The 19,752-nt window shown below is 51.7% G+C and overlaps 6 protein-coding genes across 6 annotated transcripts; 4 read left to right on the forward strand and 2 right to left on the reverse strand.

The window, feature by feature from the left end:
- Positions 1-471: 471 nt before the first annotated feature.
- On the forward strand, positions 472-1,280 carry PG997_003308 (60S ribosomal protein eL33; the record flags this gene model as incomplete). Its single annotated transcript, XM_066807623.1, has 5 exons — positions 472-496; positions 694-703; positions 866-961; positions 1,024-1,124; positions 1,183-1,280. 5 exons carry the CDS (start codon positions 472-474, stop codon positions 1,278-1,280), a joined length of 330 nt encoding a protein of 109 aa, XP_066671241.1.
- Positions 1,281-2,150: 870 nt separating this feature from the next.
- PG997_003309 (uncharacterized protein) lies at positions 2,151-2,438 on the forward strand (the record flags this gene model as incomplete). The annotated part of the gene is made up of 1 exon (XM_066807624.1): positions 2,151-2,438. One exon carries the CDS (start codon positions 2,151-2,153, stop codon positions 2,436-2,438), a length of 288 nt encoding a protein of 95 aa, XP_066671242.1.
- Positions 2,439-9,680: 7,242 nt separating this feature from the next.
- Positions 9,681-11,174, forward strand: PG997_003310 (uncharacterized protein; the record flags this gene model as incomplete). Its single annotated transcript, XM_066807625.1, has 4 exons — positions 9,681-10,038; positions 10,101-10,184; positions 10,242-10,416; positions 10,547-11,174. The coding sequence occupies 4 exons, from the start codon at positions 9,681-9,683 to the stop codon at positions 11,172-11,174; spliced, it is 1,245 nt and encodes a 414-aa protein (XP_066671243.1).
- An 865-nt stretch (positions 11,175-12,039) lies between these two features.
- Positions 12,040-12,518, reverse strand: PG997_003311 (Vacuolar ATPase assembly integral membrane protein vma-21; the record flags this gene model as incomplete). Its single annotated transcript, XM_066807626.1, has 3 exons — positions 12,040-12,176; positions 12,252-12,343; positions 12,406-12,518. 3 exons carry the CDS (start codon positions 12,516-12,518, stop codon positions 12,040-12,042), a joined length of 342 nt encoding a protein of 113 aa, XP_066671244.1.
- A 936-nt stretch (positions 12,519-13,454) lies between these two features.
- PG997_003312 (ATP-dependent helicase fft2) lies at positions 13,455-17,068 on the forward strand (the record flags this gene model as incomplete). The annotated part of the gene is made up of 3 exons (XM_066807627.1): positions 13,455-14,600; positions 14,662-16,040; positions 16,102-17,068. The coding sequence occupies 3 exons, from the start codon at positions 13,455-13,457 to the stop codon at positions 17,066-17,068; spliced, it is 3,492 nt and encodes a 1,163-aa protein (XP_066671245.1).
- A 1,288-nt stretch (positions 17,069-18,356) lies between these two features.
- Positions 18,357-19,563, reverse strand: PG997_003313 (oxidoreductase; the record flags this gene model as incomplete). The annotated part of the gene is made up of 5 exons (XM_066807628.1): positions 18,357-18,378; positions 18,487-18,854; positions 18,918-19,113; positions 19,219-19,466; positions 19,525-19,563. The coding sequence occupies 5 exons, from the start codon at positions 19,561-19,563 to the stop codon at positions 18,357-18,359; spliced, it is 873 nt and encodes a 290-aa protein (XP_066671246.1).
- Between the last annotated feature and the right edge of the window lie 189 nt (positions 19,564-19,752).

Below are 19,752 nucleotides of genomic sequence, written 5' to 3' on the forward strand. Positions count from 1 at the left end.
TCTTGTTCGATATCACGATGTGATTGATGCATGCAGCCGACGACCGAGACCATGCTGCTGATACTAATGCATGGGATTCATGTATGAGTGCTCCAACCACATTGAATTGATGTATGGGACTGGCCATTATGTAAGAGAAACGTACCCACCCTTTTTTGTTTGTCAGGCTCCATTCCTACAGGCTGGGTCGGTGTGTGGCTCGTGCCGATGGGTCTGATGTGGCTGATGCGCTTAGATTTCGCGGGCTAGGGTAATTAACGCCCACGAGAAATTTTACAAGTTTGGGGCAAGCAGTGCGTTAGCCGAGTTTGGAAACAGCCCAACCAACAGTCAAGCACTCGATCGTAAATCAATTCACACAACCCACCGACGACACTTATCTTCGCCCAGCACCCAAAGTCACCGTGACTTCTTCTCCGGACTCCCTTAGTGAAGGATTTCAGAGAACGGCGAAGCAGAAAATCAGCCAAGATGCCTACCGAAGCCGGACACAGACGTAAGTAGCCCGACGAGTAATTTCACCATCGCCAGTTTGTCGCTTCAAAATTTTGGAGATCACGAAACATCCCGCGAATGCCTCTCGCGTCTGCCACTCGCTGGAGTGTGCCGTGATCTTTGACCTCGCGAACCATCCCACCACTTCTCCTGCGACCCTGTAACTTGGAGAAACCTTGCTAACATTTTTCTCGACAGTCTACGTCAAGTAAGTTCACAACAACCATCAAATCACGACCCACTGGCCTGGGGAGTCAATTCGACGAAGGAAAGATTGCGCCATGGCGGGGAGGAATCGGAGCGCCGAGCACACGAACTTGAATATCGAACCTCGAAATCCGAACGAATGGCTAACAGGATGCGCTCTTAGGGGACGTCACCTGAGTTACCAGCGTAACCGACACACCACCCACCCTAACACCAGTCTGATCAAGATTGAGGGTGTTGATGACACTTCTGCCGCCAAGTATGTCACAGTCCCAGATACCTCTGTTCTCTAAGAGTCGGCCTCGCTGACAATCACCACAGCTTCTACCTTGGCAAGAAGGTCGCCTTTGTCTACAAGGGCCAGAAGGAGATCCGCGGCACCAAGATCCGCGTGATCTGGGGCAAGGTCACTCGCCCTCACGGTATGGACGATTTACATCATGGTAACCCTCGAGGCCGCAAAATGCTAACACTGTCTAGGCAACTCCGGTGTCGTCCGCGCCAAGTTCGCCCACCCCCTTCCCTCTAAGTCTTTCGGTGCTTCTGTTCGTATCATGCTGTACCCCTCATCCATATAAGATGGGTGTGTTTCGGCCGGAGTTGGTTGCGCGGACGGTTCATGACTTGGCTGCATCTGGGTTAGGCAATGATTGCGAGGCAAAATGATTACGACCTTGCATCTAGCATCACAACAAAATCAAGAGGGAATACCAACAACAAAACCGGCTACGTGATTAATGGATTGTTTTCTGCTTGGGTGAAAAGGGGGATTACTGCCGATAATGACGACATGATGAGCCTCTGTGCCTCGGGTCGGCTAGGCATTCGGAGGGAGTTCTCGTGCTGGAAGCTGCTGGTCACCAGGGCTGTGAGCCTCGAGGTCACCCTACGCCCGCTTACACATACTTGCACATACGATACAAGACTCGTCCGGTCAGGATCTGTTTCAGAATGATACAGCCTGTTTGACAAACACCCACGATTTCGAACATCATTGCTAGTGTTTGTGATTGTATGCCCAGGTGATACTTTCCTTGTGTCTGGTGACTGATCAAATAGGTTCGGTTGACCGATGCCCCAATGTCTGGTATCGGGTCACCCCGGATCTACTACCCTTGATACCTGCTCTCATACCACGAACTGGGGACTACCAGTGTGGCACATATCTCGAACCTCGGGCCATATCAACCGCACTTGGCTAACTTAAGCCTTCCGTTTCCGGGCATTTAAGGGTCAGGTTGAAGCCTTGCCCCTGTTTTTGCGCATATCTGGCCCACGAGACCCGGTTACCTACGTATATCTTGTAGCGATTCGAAGCCAACGAACAGTTTCCCAATATCGATACAGGTGACATGCATGGAATTATATCATGTCTCACAATACCCAGGTTGTCTTCTCGCCCATCGACCACCCTCTTATAAAGCAAGTGCTGATGCGAAATGTCAAAGATGACGAATGCTGAATCCACCCGGGCGGATCATATCAATGCAGCGCAGGACCTGCCACGCCGGGCGGCACGTCCTTTCAAAGAAGCCGAGGACCCCGAAGCTTCGCTGAGGAACATGCCGTCACTCGGTAATCGGCGACGTGGGCTGGTGAGGACTCAAAATAAGAGAGCGGAAGATGAGCGGAAGATGAGCGGAAGCGGAACGGAACGCAGTTGCGGTGCAGTACACGACGTCCGGGAGACTCATCGCATTAAGCAGGGCGGAGATTCGGAACGGGACGAGAAATGAAGACCATCGAAGTGAGCCAAGAAGCACAAGATGCTTCTGACGTCGGATATATTATTCCGGAGCCCTTATACCTATCCTCTGGGGTCTTGGAGCGGCATTGCCACTCCGCACACACTTAACAGTGCAATTAATCAGTCTATGTGTTCAAGGCCTGCTTTGAACATGGTCCCAACTCTGCGGTGATAGTCTAAGATGTACCGATTCGTTGCGCACGTTCCATATGTATCTAAGTGACAGGAGGACATCCTTTGCCCATTCCCTTGGGCCGAGTCGCAGGATATGCGGCTTCGGGTTGGTCGTCATTTACTGGCGACACTTACCCTCAGGCGATCTTCCACGCTATTCATCGTTGCCACATTAAGTGCGATAAGAATCCGCTATATCTTCTCAACGCGGCCACGGGTCCATCTGTGTGTACACCCGCTCGGGAGACCGTACCATGCGCTATTTGCCCGTATGCGTTAGCTGGTTACTACCTTCTGTCTATTCGACTGGACGATAAGGTATTGCTGGTCGCCAACGCCAAACGTGCCGGGCGGCGAGGCAGTACGAAAGTTATGCTGGGCAAGGTAAGTCCCGTCGACAAAATGGGTAAGCTGGTTGAAGGGCATGTGTTGTTTGTTTGACGGTGCTTTGTCAGTCCTCCTATACACTGTTATCTACTCGAAGGTGAGGTCGAATCGATTATGACTTGTGGACTGGATGCGGTTGAAGCCGCCGTTTCCTGACTGGACCGAAGTTCGAGAAGGATCGTATTAGGGAGGACGCGCTGTTAATCGAACCCCGGTTAGGTGACGCCGAGCTCCTCTTGGAGTGATGTGTTGTCGGACTGGCCTGTGTTCATTGGCGAGTGGCATCAACACGCCGGTGGTAGCGTCAACAGTGAGGCATTGCTGCGGTCACTAACGAGGTGGCACTTGAAGAACAACAGGAAGGGATATGTGTTGGACCGTTCTATTAGACTGTAGCAGCAAGGTTGGAAAGTAAATAGTCCTTTCATACCTACGGTGGTGACCTACTCCAGAAAGCAAAAGGAATCCCTCCAGGGGCTACTCGCGTGTCGTATTTGATTTGGCAATAAGAAGTACGGCTATCCTTCAATGGATGACGTTCACGGCCACAGCACGAAAAGTTTGTTACTGGGTGGAATCTCAAATCGTTGAGACTTGGTCGTATGACCGTTTGATATCGAACGACATGAGCACGGCCGACTTTCATCTCCGAATCGCTTCCAGCAAGATTTCAAAAGTATGTTCATGGCATGTCAAGGGGTATTAGGGCCAGCCTAATCAACGAGCGACCGTAGTTGCTGTGTTAATCAAGTTTTATCTCTTACGCCTGGAATATTTACTATGCATATACACATAAGTCTGCCACCTATTTCAACTTTGATCCTATGACATTGGTAAAACAATGTTCCTCCATTGGGTTATGAATCATACATATGTGTGTCATGTCTTCATTAATTGTCCATATCAGAGGCTCACGGAGCTCTGGTCATCGGAATATGATATCAAACAGGCTGGTGTAGACAGCGCAACTGTAGACCTTGCACGGCATTCTGTTATTTATATCTATACATAGTCACACATCGTATTCCCTACCCCCTTGATAGCGACCACACTGCATTTGGTGTGATTCTTTCAATAAATGATCGATAGGCCTGTTCCATTTGTCAGCCGGTTGCACCGCAGACCCGGACAAGATCACGGAGATTCAGAGAGCTCCAGGAGGGCAGATTTGCCAAACGGACATAACCTTGACAATCCACCTCTTGTGGTGATGTGGGTAACATGCCCCCATGTGTTGACCGCCTCGAGGGTATCCGGAGGTCAACAGGGTATGCATATCACCGACACACGCGATGGAGAAGTTGCCAACAATTCATGCCTGACAGCAACAGGCTCCTGGTTCAGCCCATGGCTAATGGTATTACCAGTGGGCAGGCGCGTTTAAGGCAGACGCCAGATGATCTCCATCTGTGAATTGTTTCCCAGGGGCCAGCATGCCCATCTCATAGCACACCGACCCGATCGAGATATCCCAGTAGTGCGAGAAGTTCGGGTGATAGATGTGATTTCTACCCAGCCACCTCCACGTGCTTGTCACTTCCTGGCTAAGACCTGCTCGTGGGCGGACCAATCGACAGTGCTTACGTGGGCGGGCAAGCGCTGTCCTCCTCCCCGGACACGCCACGGAGACTGAGAGCACGCATGGGAATCAATCTGATTTGTAGATACGTAAATAGAATCAAGCCACTTTCGGCATTTCATGGTAGCAGTCGGCTTGCTCGGGTCGTCGACTTGCAAGCGGGGGACATGGTATGAGGGGGATGTAGCAGGAATGCGACTCCAGTTGACGGTTGGGTTTGGCGATCTTCGGTGGATATGTACATGCTTACATGTACTTGCCTACTTCCCAGTTCGCGCTCCTCGGGAAAAAGTGCATCGACTCGTCCTGCTTGCTTCGACTACCAATAAATAATACTCAGAAGGGTCTGATGTGTGCATTTTATTTCGAGGGATGCTAGCCAACCATTGGACGGGGTCACCAGGGGCCCGAGGCGCACCCGAGTCCGAATTGTTACTGGGTGCAGAAGGAATCCGGACTGGCAGGCAGACAGGCTGGGATGTGTTGCACGTTGTTGACGTGCATGGCTAGCAGTAGTATGCAAAGCCGCGCGTTATTCTCCTTCGCAATGCCATGTTTCCGAAAGTAAAAAAATCCTGTGGTGGTGACACAACATTGCGAAGCATGCGTGAGGGAATACATACATGTGCGTAAACTTCCAAAGATCCAGGGGGAGGGCATGTTGGGAGGGTTGTTAAGAACAGTGCACCTGCATGATACGAGAATAGTGTGGCGGACCGGGGAGTAAATCCCAATACGTACGAGTTGACAGCTTAGGCTAATGACAAGCTTGAGCTCTCTCTCCTCTTAGACTGGACTACGACTTGCCCAAAGTTGATATGCAACTACTACGGAGTACCTCAAGTATGTATGTACCTACCTACCTGGCAGTAAGTAGTCTTACGTTTGATGCCCATCAACTCGTATTCTCTAGCACTACTACTGACTAGAAGTGCGGTGGTACAACACACAGAATACAATCTGATTATCTGCTGAAATTTTCTCACGAACTCTGTAGCACACCATCGAGACACCATTGGCCCTCGAGGCTGGTACTGACTGGCATGGTAGTGATTCAGTCAGTGGCCAAGGTTTTTGGCAGGGAGGCCATGCAGGCACTGAGACGAACCGGATCGGATCAGCCAGTCAATGTGTTCGTGCCTCTTTGTCACCAAACCGAATATTGTCGGACTGTGTCTTTCAACACAACCCAAAGCCAAAGTCAATTTGATGACATCAAGACTGATTAATTAGTGTCAAAATCCATGCCTTGTCTCTCTCCACGGGTCAGCTGATCCTAGAACAGTGGCCCAATTGCGTGTACGTAAGCTGGGGCGTTTGTCTGACGACGACGAACTATTGTACTTTGTATGAGGTAGTGGGATTTTCTTGATATGCGAGATATGCTAGATTGAAAGAGGCATGGGTTCAGGCCCGGGTGGGTACGGGGATTTTTTTTCTTCTTGGTGTTGGTGTTGTTGTGTCTCTGTGTCTCTGTGTCTCTGTATCTATGACGGCTTGTGCGCTTTTGTGAAATAGGTAGTCCAGCGCAACAAGTGCGGATGGAGTGGACGCAGCTACTCACTCTATTGCGCTCAAATCCTTCTCAATAATGAACACCAGATGTAAGCCTGCATATGCAGAAGAGAAAGAATTATTTGCCCACAGCACCGACCAACCGGGCTGGCAGCCTGACAGGCATCTCGGACTCGGATTCGACAAAGGTTGTTTGCGATCCCTCAAGCTCCGACTCCTGAGTCCCGTCTCTACCACCACCTCCTGTCTCGCCATTGCAATAACGAAACCTGCAGTGCTGCGCCGAACAGACAGGGAGCATCCCTCCATCCTCAGATGAAAATCTGGATATTGGCTAAGAGTGATCGTGGTTACAGATACATTTGCACTGAACATAAGGAATACTTTCTAATTTGATCGTGACACTGTCAACTCAACCGTGCGTTAGGTGTAAGTTGTTACAAGTAGACTTCCAATTGTGCAGACAACCTGCTTCCAGTTAGCTGGACCCAACGTCAGTCAGTGGTCAGTGTGCTGGTCGGTGGCCGGGATCTGGCCATCTCCCCACCAGCTGCATCTCCACTTACGCTTTCTGGCAACGAACTAAGAAGATGATCGGCCGATAGCAGGGGTGGAGAGTTCTCTAGGGTTCTGGACTGGCTGCGTTAGAAGCATTCTAAAAGTCGCTAGTGCCATGCAACCTCTTATCTTCGGGAATGGGATTTTGCTGGAAACCGATGGACGATCCAAAACCATTACTGGGAAAGCTGGAAAGATTCCATGAGTCGGTCAACTGCCACCACCCAAGCAAGTTGAATTGCACTGAAGCAATGCCAACTCGGTTTCATATGCACGCACCATGGCTCTGAGCACCCTACATTGATCTTTTGCCGACATCAATATCCCACATGTGCAGTTGTTGCTTTGAACTATGCAGCAGTGAGACTACCTAATTGCTCTTGCTCTTACGGTAGGCTTGACTTTCCATTCTGTGTCCCACTTCATGTTACATGTACAAACAAGGCCGTTAGGGAACCGAGGAGAACAAAGTACATACATCAATGTACGATTTCACTTTGACCAGAGTTAACCTCTGGGCTGCTGCCATCACGGTCCGATCCTTTATTAGGTATTACAGGATGTATATGACATATACAGGGGCGCAAAGGAAAGCGGCAACGGCTGTAAAACCCTGTCCCGACATGAGTATCACCGTTGAAAATATCAGTCTTCAGCCCCCGGGACTTGCCATTGGGAGGGACGATGTGCTCTTGGCAAGACGTGGCTGCTCACCAGCACACCACATCGTCTCTCGGCCTTTGCCCTCTCTCGTTTATACATGTACTACGTACATATATGTATACGTAAGTGCGTGCTTCGACAAATGCATACGGTCATCACCAATCAAGGGGGCGCAGCTAGCAAACCTCGCCAGAGACAGCCGTGCCAAAGGAACCGACTGGGCCGGCCACATCATCCCATGTTTGTAGAGAGAATACGGATGCCTAATCTTCGTCCTATATTCATATACAATCGAAGACGAGATCCTCCTCACATGATATATACATATGTAGCTACATATCATACCTGTTGCCACCCTTTCAAATGTGATTCTGGTTCTCCTCGTCCTCATCACTACCATAAACTGTCATATCGATTTGTTGCGTAATCACCCCTCTGGCGCAAAACCTGCGCTGCACCATCTCACCACCGACCGGCCACACTGCAAATAATTTTGAGTTTTGCAGTAGCGCCGAGCCCGGGGAAACTGCAGCTCCAGTCCATCAATTGCACATCGAATTCACTTCCAAACTAAAAGCACGGGGACGGTTGACGTTTGCATTTTACCTCCAGCACTGCGAGGTACAAGACTGTTGTTGTTGTTGTTGTTGTTGCTGCCACATACCTAGGGGGCCCTTTGACACACCTGCCATCCATCCATCATTATTAACTCAACAGAGGCGAAACGGCTGGCTGCCATCTTCGCTCCTGCGCGTGCACATCGTCGCTTCCATTCAATCGCTCACCTACATATTTTATTTTATTGTAAGTCCGGGTAGCTCCTGCAGCGCGCGCATTGGAACCGAATTTCGAATTGCAGCATGAACTGGCTAACATCGCCCCTCGTTTCCTAGGGTTTTAGCATCGCATCGCATCGCATCGCATCGCCTCGCCCCTCGCCCCTCGCCCCTCCGATGCTTAGTCGTGTTCTTGCCTAGTCTCGCTGTGCTGCGGTACTGGTTACAGGACCGTGTGGACTGCTTTCTGCCGATCCCCCAGCGAAACCCCAGGAATGACATTTCAACCCTCTGTTCGCTCGCTCTGAAACATCATCCACTAAATAACAACCTGCTGTCGCCCCAGGCCCAGTTGACGTCACGCTGATCGGTGAGTACATGCTCAATTCTCATTCATGCTAGTCATGGGCACCGGCATTCGTGCTCGCATCAGACTTGCGTGCGTCTAAACCGTCTCGCTGATATATCGAAGTCAAAAATACGCTGCAATCTTTCATCGGGGATCGGTCCGTACGTGGCCTGCCAAGGCTCCAAAATAGACACCCAGTACAAGCAATCAACAGCGGGAGCCTGCCCAGTAGCCTGCCCACCATCATCGACCGGCGGGCCAACCAGCCAACTACTAGGCTTTCTACAGCAACCACTCTCCCCTCACGCTTCACACGCATCGTCATTACGACTCCGAGGTTTGCAGTTTTTTCCGCTTCTTTGGGATTAACTTCAATACCTGCACGCTAGTCAACTCGGTTGGGTGCCCTGAGCTGGTTCCTGAGTCTCGGCTGGTTGACGCCGTCCAGCTCTTAAGTACATAGTAAAGCCCAGCCACGCAAAACAACACTGCCCTGAATTCTGTCAATTCTGAGATCTGGACGTTTGTCGAAAGACAGCAATCCCAGTCGCCCATCTACCAAACAGACCAGACAGTCCGCCCCTCCTACCAAAGTCGCACTGGACAAACAGTCGCTCTTTGGACTTCCTGACCCGACGTTTCAAGCGTTCCGACGCGCAGGACTACGCATTTGGCAAGGAGCATTATTGGCACAGGAAGCACTGCTAATCATTGCTTTCGGATCCACCGAGCAAAAGACCATCCCACCATCACGCCGCCAAAGAGTCGGCGCAGCCATCCGTATTTTTGGAACCAAGACCAAAACCGGTTGTTGACTGGGATCTTTTCCTGTTGCCTGGCTCGCTGCTATTGGCCTGCACAAACAGTGCAGCAAAGAAATACGAATCCCGACGCGGCCCCCCCCGTCACAAGCGCCAGGGTAGCATCGAAAGATAAGCTGCTGAAGTGCCTGGCGTCTCGCTCACTCTACTTTTCCCCGGTCCTGCAAGACTGCCAGAATAATCAAAACTCCATCTGGATAGCACGGCATTCTCGTCAACTTTGATTGCGCCCACCTGCCAACCCTCTAACCCAGCAATTGCTCCGAGCAAGTTGCACTATCGTCTGGCCTCAACCCCATTACGATCCACCGCCCCGTCGACTCTGCCCACTGTTCTGCTTCGGTTCTCCACCGATCGCTACCTGGACCGGCTGTAATCAAACAGAAGCATTCGCCGCCTATCTGATATAATGGCGTCCCAAGCCTATAACCAGCAGCAGGGCCTGCCTGCGACCCCAGGTCAATCATCCCAGTCGCAGTACGGTACCTACAGCCAGCCGCCGCCCAGATCCGCAGGAACAGGACAACAACAACCTCCTTACGTTGGCAGGAGACAGTCGCAACAGCAAGCGCCACAGCAGTCATCGCATACAGCAGAGCCCAGTCAGTACAAGAACCAGAAGACACGTCGGCCGAAGTCCCGGGCTTTCAGCTTTCATTCGGATAAATCACAGAAAACTGACCTTCATGAAACTTCAGCGGAGAAGGAGTCTAAGAGGCTGCATACGAAAGCAGACCCTACACTCGCCATGCAAGAGATGGAGCCCTGTAAGTGCTACGCACGAGATGCTGCTATGTCGGGTTATGTTTAAATACTGACAATCCCCTAGCCGCGGTCGCTGCCTCTCAATCGAAACGAGCATTGCCCAGCATGAGCGAAATAGAGTGGAAGGATGCTACTGGTAGCCCAATTAGTGAGGATTTCCTTCTTGCCCACATTTGAGCGAATTGCTGACTGACGCATCTCCAAGCCGAACCTGATCGTTCGAATCCCTCCCGCAGCAAGTGGGAGCGCCCCCTAGATACGATTCGAAGCTTCGAGGCCGCGATTGACGGCGGATACAGCAACCGACAGTCTTTTATCCGAACAGACTCGGACTCGACCGCGAATTATAACAGAAGAAGTGCTCTTTACCCCGAACTCATGTAAGGACTTTCTGGTTTTGGACAGGCTGATTCTGCAGTCTCGTTGTCTTCATTTCTTTTGGTAAGGTATTGGTACTGACGTGTTATGCATGTAGACGGTGCCACGACTCCGCGTTTCCCCCCAGAACAGCTACTACGGCGCGCGGCCCTCTTCGACCGTTCACCGATCAGAAAGCGCCATGGTTGATCCTCGCGGACCGCCCATGGACAACGGGAACCGAGACAGCTATTTCGAAGGCTATGACGGGGCTTATGGTTATGGCGGGAATGGCAACACCAATCCCCGCAACAGAGTTCCACGCAACTATTCGGAGTCCCAATTGAACGGCCGACCTGCTGCTGACAGAAACGTTTACCCTGTACCCAACAACCACCGGTCATACGAGACGGTGGCTACAGGATCCGGCCGCAGCGGGAGCCCAGGAGATCAGGTTGGATACCAGACCGACCCCACTAGCAGCGAGAACAGTTCTATCGACCGACGCATGCCTCCTAGACAACGAGAGCCCGTGAATGACTATGGAATTACCTTCGGTCAGCCCGCCGCCTACCAGCCGCCGAGCCTCTCTATTCCTGCTTCGCAACCACGCACCATGCCAGATGGTTCGAATGCTGCACCGCCAGCGCCTCCCAAGCATGGCGGTGGCGGCCTGCTACGGAAGGGTTCCAAAAATGCAGGCGCTCAACAACAGAACCGGCCCGATATGGGTGAGAAGCGCAAGAGTTGGTTTTCTCGTCGTTTCAGCAAGAACTCGTAGGCGATTCGCCTGGTATATACCCCTGGCAAAACCGCCCCCCCGAGACACGACGTATGATGGAACTATTTTGATATTTGCTTTTCTGGAAGATACCCTAGGCTCTTCGATTGCGTTTCTTTTGAGCGGTAGGATTGACGAACATATGGAGCTATTGCATTAGCGGCAATCGACATTGTACATTGAGGATATTCTGATGCTCAGAACCATGAACATATTCTCACGGTATTTGTCGCTGGCACTGCAGTAAGGGAAAAGAGAAGGAGGAATTTGATATTTGCAAAGGAGAACAAGGGGTGCTGACTGGGAGCCTTCAAGACGAGGCAAAGTCCTGGACCGAACACGAGCTGTGGGAATATATGTATGAATGAGGGCCTGAATGAGCTGGCCGATTGAGCATATTGGATGACAGTCATGTCAGTTTGGTGTTCTTGAGAGCTACGAGGGCTGCCAGGAAATGACATTGTATATGGAGACAAGACGATTGGAGCGAGGACAGCTTTTCTCATCCTTAATACTCTTCTCGTTGTCCTCTTTGTGTGGAGCAGGCATATTCCGTATGTCTGTTAGCATGACGAGAACGAGAGCATTCCGCCAGTAGCATGACACCGAGTTGTTACTGTGATTTGGTACTTTGCACATATTCTGTATTATTCGAGTACGAGCACGGGGTCTTTCATGTATGGATTTGGGCTTGTAAGATGGTTGAAACCCACACGCCCCGAAATAGTATTCCTTGTGCTCACGAAGGAGATTTATTGACTTTTGCCAAAGTTGGTTTCGCTGCGTCATTCATTCCATAGACCAGGGCCATGATACAAATGCCAGCATAAGATATTGAGCACAGCGATACTGGGACCGGATAGGCTTATAGGTCCTTCTTGCCTTCCTTTTTCTTTGGATCCAACTGATCCGACTGGTCTTCGGTGTAAGCGACGACCACATAGGCTATCAGCACCACATTTGCCATGACGGCTGCCAGGGCCCCAGCGAAGGTAGAGTTTCCTGGAAACCAGTGTCAGCAAGGACATCTACCCCGTTTAGGTCGACTGTGAGTTGAGCAGCAAACGTCTCACTGACCTTTGAAGAGTGTATTCACGGTTGCGAAGTATGAGCCGATGGGTACCACAATCATGGCCAAAGTGAACGCCAGCAGCTTCACGATGACATCCCTGGGGTCCGAGTCAGCAGTCGGTTGAAGAAAGCAAGGGACCAGGCAGCTCAGGGCACTCACATGGGCACTGCGGGTGAGATGTTGGACTTTTGGTCCGCGGCTGGGCCCGCACCATCGTGGTCATCCTGGTCCAGGATGGTCTTCTCTGACGATATGATGCGTCGGGTGGCCATGGTTGCTGGATGGTATGTGTGAAGCAGGTAGATTGTAATATCAACTGTAGGCTGGTTTTGGTTGGCGGTTCTTGGGAGACCTGTCGAGGCGGAGGCGGAGGTGGCGTTTCCGACTTCACCTAAGCTAACGTCTTGCTGTCCAGTCCACAATTGATGGAACAAAGGACGTTGAAACTAGAACTGATCCAATCGCCTGCAGAGTCTGGATCGGGATGGGGAAGGAATACAATTGCTTGATCTCGAACAAAAGTCTCCGGGATATTGGCAAAACGAGGACGATTCGATACAATGGAGCCGGCCAACCTTGCTATCGCCTTGGCAGCACCACCTTCCACCAGCATACATAGCAGCAATGCACTGACCATAGACTCTTCACCACCGTTTAAGCCGCCCTGTGGAGATCACCTGACAGCGTGTTCGGGGTAGCGCGTCCTAAACGTGCATTCGACGCCAAAATTTGGGTGGAATCTGCTTCCAGCCTCTTTTTCTCCATTCCGTCATTCGCTGCCACCGCCGCTTCACCGGTGCAATTCTGCTAAACAATACTTTCACCAGTATTGTTTCGATCCCTTCATTCAACCTGCGCCGTTGTATTCCAGTCTTTGCCGCCCAAGCAGCCGGGGACACCAGTTCGATCCGGCCTGGGGACTTTTTTTTTTTGCTGCTGCACCAGGGTCCGACAAAACTCTGGGGCCTGAACCACAAATACTGTGATTATAGAGCCGCTTGTTGGTTTCCCAGTCAGGTAAAACGGGGTAGGACTGGCCCATGCAGTAGTAGTATCTGGTAAGTCCGCCTATCTCACTTCGGTCTGAGAAATCTATCCCGAGCGTTGCAAGTCTAACTTTCTGTTCAGTAGTGTTTCTACGAAGCCATTCGCTTGGCCGGACCCCTTGCTTTGCACCAACGCCCTTTGTTGTTACTACGTCTTTCGTAATGGGCCGCCTGTCCTCGTTCGCTGGCAGTAGCTCGCCTCGCCTTCCAGGAACCCCCTCGATGGGCGCTCAGGCAAAGGGGAAAATGTCCAAATTCGACATCGAAGACGAAGACCTCGACGAGCTGGCCGAAAACATCCCATGCTCCTCGCCCTACTTCACCCAGCCAACTCAGATCATTAGCCGACCGAGCGCGGCGAATGGCACACAGCCGACCCAGATCGTCGAGAGGAAGCCCACGCTGCACAGATCTTCGCCTGCTCCCCCATCCCCTGGGACCGTTGTCGAAGTTCCCGCCTCGTCCCCCTTCCAGACTGTGCGCCCCGCGGTCAAGGCTGCTGCGTACAGAGCATCGCCCCCAGTCAACTCTGGGGTAAAGCCGGCAGTGAAGCCGGCAGTCAAAGCCGCCGCGCGCATAGGATCCCTTATGGCGCCGGCTGGGACTGCCTTTCGATCGCCTGCACTTCTTCCACGTCGAACGATCGCTACCGGCAAGCCGAAGCCGCGGCCGGCAGACCTCTCCGATGACGACCTGTCAAATGACTATTACAAGGGGATGGACAGCTCCGAAGATGACAAGCCCATGAGAGGCAATATCCAGCCTGCTCTCGCAGTCGCGCGTTCTGGTCGCAGTACTCCAGTTGATAAACGGAAAGCGCCCGAAGACGATATCCAGCCAACTGATATTACCGATTTGCGACTCCGCTACTTGACAAAAGAAACCCACAAGATTATTGTTACTACTAAGCCAAACATCACTTGGCGGGCTTGTAAGAATGCGGTTGTCAGGAACAATCTAAGTGCAGAAGCTGCAATTAATGACCTTCTCGGCAAACCGAAACAATCCTCGTCTTCGACAATAGGGCGACCTGCAGCAGCAGTCAAGACGAAAAATTTGAAACAATCAAAGCTGTTCCCATCCAAGACCACAGTCACCTCACAACCACGCGCTGTTTCTATATCAAGTTCATCTGCATCTGAGTCTTCTGAATCCGAGTCTGAATCTGAACCTGAACCTGAACAGAAAAAAGCCCCCTCGACGAAGACTCATTCAAGGTCGTCGAAACAAACCCGCATCGCCACCTCCTCCAGCTGTATTTTCCCTACCCTCTTCACGCTCATCGCCAATTTCCACACCTTCAAGCTCGTCATCGCAACGAAAAATGGCGGTTGGCGTTATGAAATCGACGGAGCCTTTTGGCCACCAGTCTAGAAACCAGCCATCTGAATCTGCCCCCAAAAAGCGAGGACGGCTGGTACGTGGATCGCGCAAGCCATCGCCAATCACACTGGCAGACTCAGACTCAGACGAGGATCTACCAAATCTAGAAAACTTGGTGTCGAGAAAGCGCAAAGCAGACCCAAAGTCTGCACCCGAGGTTATTGACCTCACTGATTCCGATCAGGAAGAAGCTGCCGCAGATACCGATTCAGCCGCGAACGACTCGCAACCCCCAAGCCCCACAAAAGGGTTAACTGAGAGTTCTAAGGTAATACAGTACTTCAATGAGTGCTCTGCGGAGGACTTGGCTCGCATTAGCGGTATGAAGGTCAGCGATACTAAGCTTGTTGTTGCTGCTCGGCCATTTGCAAGCTTGAGAGAGGTTGAACAGGTGTCGCGAAAAGAAAAGGCGACATCGAGAAAGGCGTCTCGTATACAAATCGGTGCTGCGATTGTGGAGAAGCTTGTTGTCTGGTTCAAAGCTTTCAAGGCTGCCGCTGATGTCATCGAGGACTGCGATGAACGCGGTCGAGAGATCCAATCGGCAATGTCAAGATGGGAGCTTGATCGGAACGGCCACGAGACTGGCAAGGCAAACTCACGCCCGCTTCCCATTCACAAGAAGCCGGCCTTGATGGACAGCTCAGTTCAGCTGAAGTCGTATCAGCTTTTGGGTCTCAACTGGATGAATCTCATCCACACCAAAGGCTATTCCGGTATCCTGGCCGATGATATGGGTCTTGGTAAAACATGCCAAGTCATCTCCTTCATCTCGCACCTTGTCGAGTCCGAAAAGTCCATCAACAATGACCGGAAGCCCTGGCCGAATCTTATTGTTGTGCCACCCTCGACCTACGAGAACTGGATGAACGAGTTCCAGAAGTTCGCACCCGGCATCAAGCTATACCCTTATTCTGGTCAAGCCAGGCGTGACACCGACCCTGATGAAGTCCAAGATTACCATGTCGTCCTTACGAGCTACTCACAGGTCGATAGAAAGAGGGAAGACGTTGAGTGGCTGCAAGGCCTGGATCCTTACGCAGCCATTTTTGACGAGGGTCACAAACTGAAAAATACGTCAACGTTCGTATACAAGCAGATGTCGCAGGTGCCCTCGGAATGGCGCCTGATTCTCTCGGGAACTCCTGTTCAGAACAACCTGAAGGAGCTTCTCAGTCTTCTCAAGTTCGTGGAACCTAGTCTGTTTGGGAAGGAGCTTGTTGGGCACCTGGATACCATTTTCCAAGCCAAGGTTGCCAACAAGGATGTGGAGAACTTTGCCCTCCTCGCCAAAGAACGAGTTGGCAACGCACGGGTGATGATGGCTCCATTCATTCTACAGAGGAGGAAGGCCGATGTCTTGGAGTGAGTTACTATCTATGCCCCATTTACTTATGACGACTTACTAACGCGTACCTCTTATTAGTCTGCCTTTACGAAAAGATACACGCATCGTTGTTCCCCTCGAGCCTCAGCAAAAGGAGATATACGAATCCATTCGCGACCGGTATCTGCATAAGGATAAGGCAGCAAAGAGCAAGGTCTCAAACCCTTGGATGCAGTTGCGCAAAGCCGCTCTGCATCCACAGCTGTTCAGACGCCACTTTACCGATGACAAGGTGAAGAAGCTGGTCGACATTCTGTGGAAACGCTGCAGCGAGGAGGAACTCGACGTTCAGAGCAAAGAGCCGAGGCATAAGGAACAGTTCCAGGAGTTCCTGATGGAGAGGTCTGATTTCGAGCTACACACGTGGTGCAAAGACTTCCCCAAGTATATTGGGCATCTGGATATCCCGAATCGCTCCTGGGAGCAAGCACCAAAGGTCGCTAAATTGCTCGAGCTTATCCAAGGTTACATGAAGACTGGCGACCGCTGCCTGGTGTTCTCGCGATTTGAGATGGTCATCGACATTCTTCGAGAGACGTTCCATGCTACCGATATTCCCTACTGCGAACTTACGGGTAGAGCCAGCGTCCAAGCTCGTTTCCCCGAGGTGGAGCGGTTCACCAATGATACCACGATCCCGGTCTTCCTTCTCACGACTGGAGCAGGTGGTACGGGTATCAACTTGACGGCAGCGAACAAGATTGTCATCTTCGATCAATCCGACAACCCGCAGGATGACGTACAGGCATCCAACCGAGCTCACCGAATCGGCCAGACTCGTGAGGTTGAAGTGATTACTCTCATCACTGAGAACACGGTGGAGGGACTGATCTACAACTCGTGTGTGAAGAAGCTGATGCTTGCTGCTTGCGTAGAAGGCGCCGCAGTCGATGACAGCGAGTCAGTGGAAGAGCAATGCCGCAAGCTCATGCTCATGGACTCGAACGCTGAGGCACATGCGTTAGAAGTCATGGAGGAGGTTGTGGAAGAAGCTGGCCTCCAGTAGCTGGAGGAGACAGATAAGAAGCGTGTTGGACACATCATGGCAACTGAACGTTTATGATTGTCTTGCTTAAAATACCCCGATAGATCTTTCTTTGACTGGACCACACCGGCATAAGGGTCTGGACGTTTCACGATGCGAGGCCTAATGAGACTTGTCGTATTGGCCTGGGATAAAACATGAGTAATGAATGAATATTATTAATTAGTGTGTAACCTGACCTCAGTGCGTTGCAAGTGATGGTTGTCTTCGGTGTGCAGGTACGTGAACAATAAATAGGAAATGCTGGTTGATGCCCGGTAGATTGAAGTGACCTACCTACCTTGGACTGGTTGTGTCAGGTGGAAGAGGTTCATACTTCAAGATGAGCTTGTTGCATGTTCATCGTCAAGTTTTGAATGTGTTTATTTTGGTTGTGTGTGGTGTGATTCTACGTGTAGGCTGGTGTGCTTCATGGTCATGGGGGTGGGAGGTGCATGTTGTAACTAAGTACATTATCTACGTACATTGAAGTAAGGCTGGGGTGGTGCGAGTCAATCGCGGCTTGAGCAGTTTGTCGTATTGAAAACATCATCTAATTGTAAGTTTTGTTCATCAGGAGATTGTGATGTTAGCAGTAGATGTGGTGGTGGTGGTGGTCACTGATAGGGGGGTGGGTTGCGTAAGGGGGGAATGCTTGGCAAAATTGTGAAGTTCGTTGGTTGGGTTCAAAATGAGATGGAAAACTCCAGGTTTAAAGGTAATAACATCGTGATATGTACATAGATATGCCTCTTTAGGTGGCTGGCAATCAGTATGGGAAGGCCTAGGGGCAAGCTCACGGGCTGGTTGGGTGGTAGCAACAGTGATATGGCCCGAGAGGGAGCAGCAGCCTCACCACCACTGCCAGGCACAGGTGAACAGACCGTGAAAGTCACAAAAGAAGGCAGGGAGGAGGGGTTATAGGTGCCAGTAGACCGATATCCCATAACCCAAGTTCCTCTAGCAGTGTAATTACTGACGGGGTGGTGCAGTGGTAGAGGTGTATGGGCCAGACAACCCTCGAGGGTTTCGTATTGTCCTGATTAGGATACCGAATGGGAGCCGCGGGATCGTGCCGACGATCTTCAGGTCACTGCCTTCGAATCTGAGTCAGGCTTGAGCTTTTGCAATTTCTTTTTTTTAAATTAATTATTTCTGCTTTTGCACTTCTACCACCACTCCCTCTTCTTCTGCCTGCCTGCGGCTTCATCAAACGATGATAGCAGCATTTTCATTATTTATTATTTTCGTTTTTCGTTTTGCAACCTGATCAAGGTGCATCGGTTGGGTCCCTACATCACAATATGTTAGTCAATATGTCTTCCATCTGAATCCGTACCCAACCATCCGTGGCAGGACCTAGGGAGGGGCATGTTAGGCATGTCATTTGTTCCACTCACCAGTCCGTCACCAAATGCTCGTCGAGCCCATCCATCCGCTTCACGTCCTCGTCGGAGATCTCGAAGCCGCCCACCTTGACGTTATCGATGAGGCGCTCCTTCTGCGCACTCTTGGGCAGCGGCACGTGGCCGTGCTGCAGCGACCAGCGCACCATGAGCTGCGCCGGCGTGCAGGAGTACTTCTTGGCCAGCTCCAGGATGGTCGGGTTCTTCATCCGCATGGCCCGGGCCAGGGGGCCGTAGGCCTCGACCAGGATGCCGTGCTTGGCGCACGTCTCGCGGATGGCGGTCTGGGTGTTGAAGGGGTGCACTTCGATCTGGTTGACGGCGGGCTTGATGCGCGGGTTCGAGGCCATCAACTCCTCGATCTGGTTCGGTGTGTCAGCATCTTGGTATTCGTCGATTAGGGCAGGGACGTCATGCTAACTTACGTGTTTGACTCCGTAGTTGCTCACGCCGCCGCTCCGGACCTCCCCGTCGTCGATCGCGTCCTCGACGGCCTTCCAGCTGGTCAGCCGAGCTTCGGGCCCGCCGTACGGGCTGTGCAGGAGGAAGAGATCGATGTAGCCTAGCCCGCAGGCCTTGACACTCTTCTTGATGCTCTTGCGGACGGCGTCGTACGAGGTGCTGGAAACGTCGTTAGTCCACAGCTCACTATTATGGCTCGCAGGCAACATATAATAGGGGCGCGAGGGGTAGTGAGAGTAGAAGGTGAGACCGGATCACACGAACCTGGAGCTGGCCAGCTTGGACGTATACCAAATGTCCTCGCGCGTGAGGTTCGGGCCGGACGTGTTCTCGGACGACTCGAGCCACTTGCGGATGGCCTGGCCGGCCTCGGCCTCGTTGTGGTACATCTGGGCCGAGTCGAAGCCGCGGTAGCCCGCAGCGAGGGCCCAGGGCACGGAGGCGAGGACCTCCTTGCCGGACATCATGTAGAGGCCCAGCTGGATCTGGGGGATCGAGTGGCCATTGTAGAGCTGGTAGGCGTCTATCAGCTTGCTGGACATGTTCAAGAGGAAGGTATTGGGGCATTACCTTGACCTTGCTCGCAAGGGAGAAGCTGGAGGCGCTCATTTTAGATATATCTTTGGGCGCAGCGGTTTACGGCTATGGTTCAAGAAGTTGTGCACGGTACTCTTCTTTCACTATTTCGAAGATGTTCTTCTGGGAGACAAGATGCAGACTCAATCTTGGCAGCAAAGATTCTCAGCAATTGCTCGACGTCACCCGAAGTGGGACGGCAAGGGGTCCGCTTGCGGTCGG

Source organism: Apiospora hydei (genome assembly GCF_038363865.1).
Source record: "Apiospora hydei strain CBS 114990 chromosome Unknown utg000004l_segment0_segment0, whole genome shotgun sequence".
Classification (NCBI taxonomy): Eukaryota; Fungi; Ascomycota; class Sordariomycetes; order Amphisphaeriales; family Apiosporaceae; genus Apiospora; species Apiospora hydei.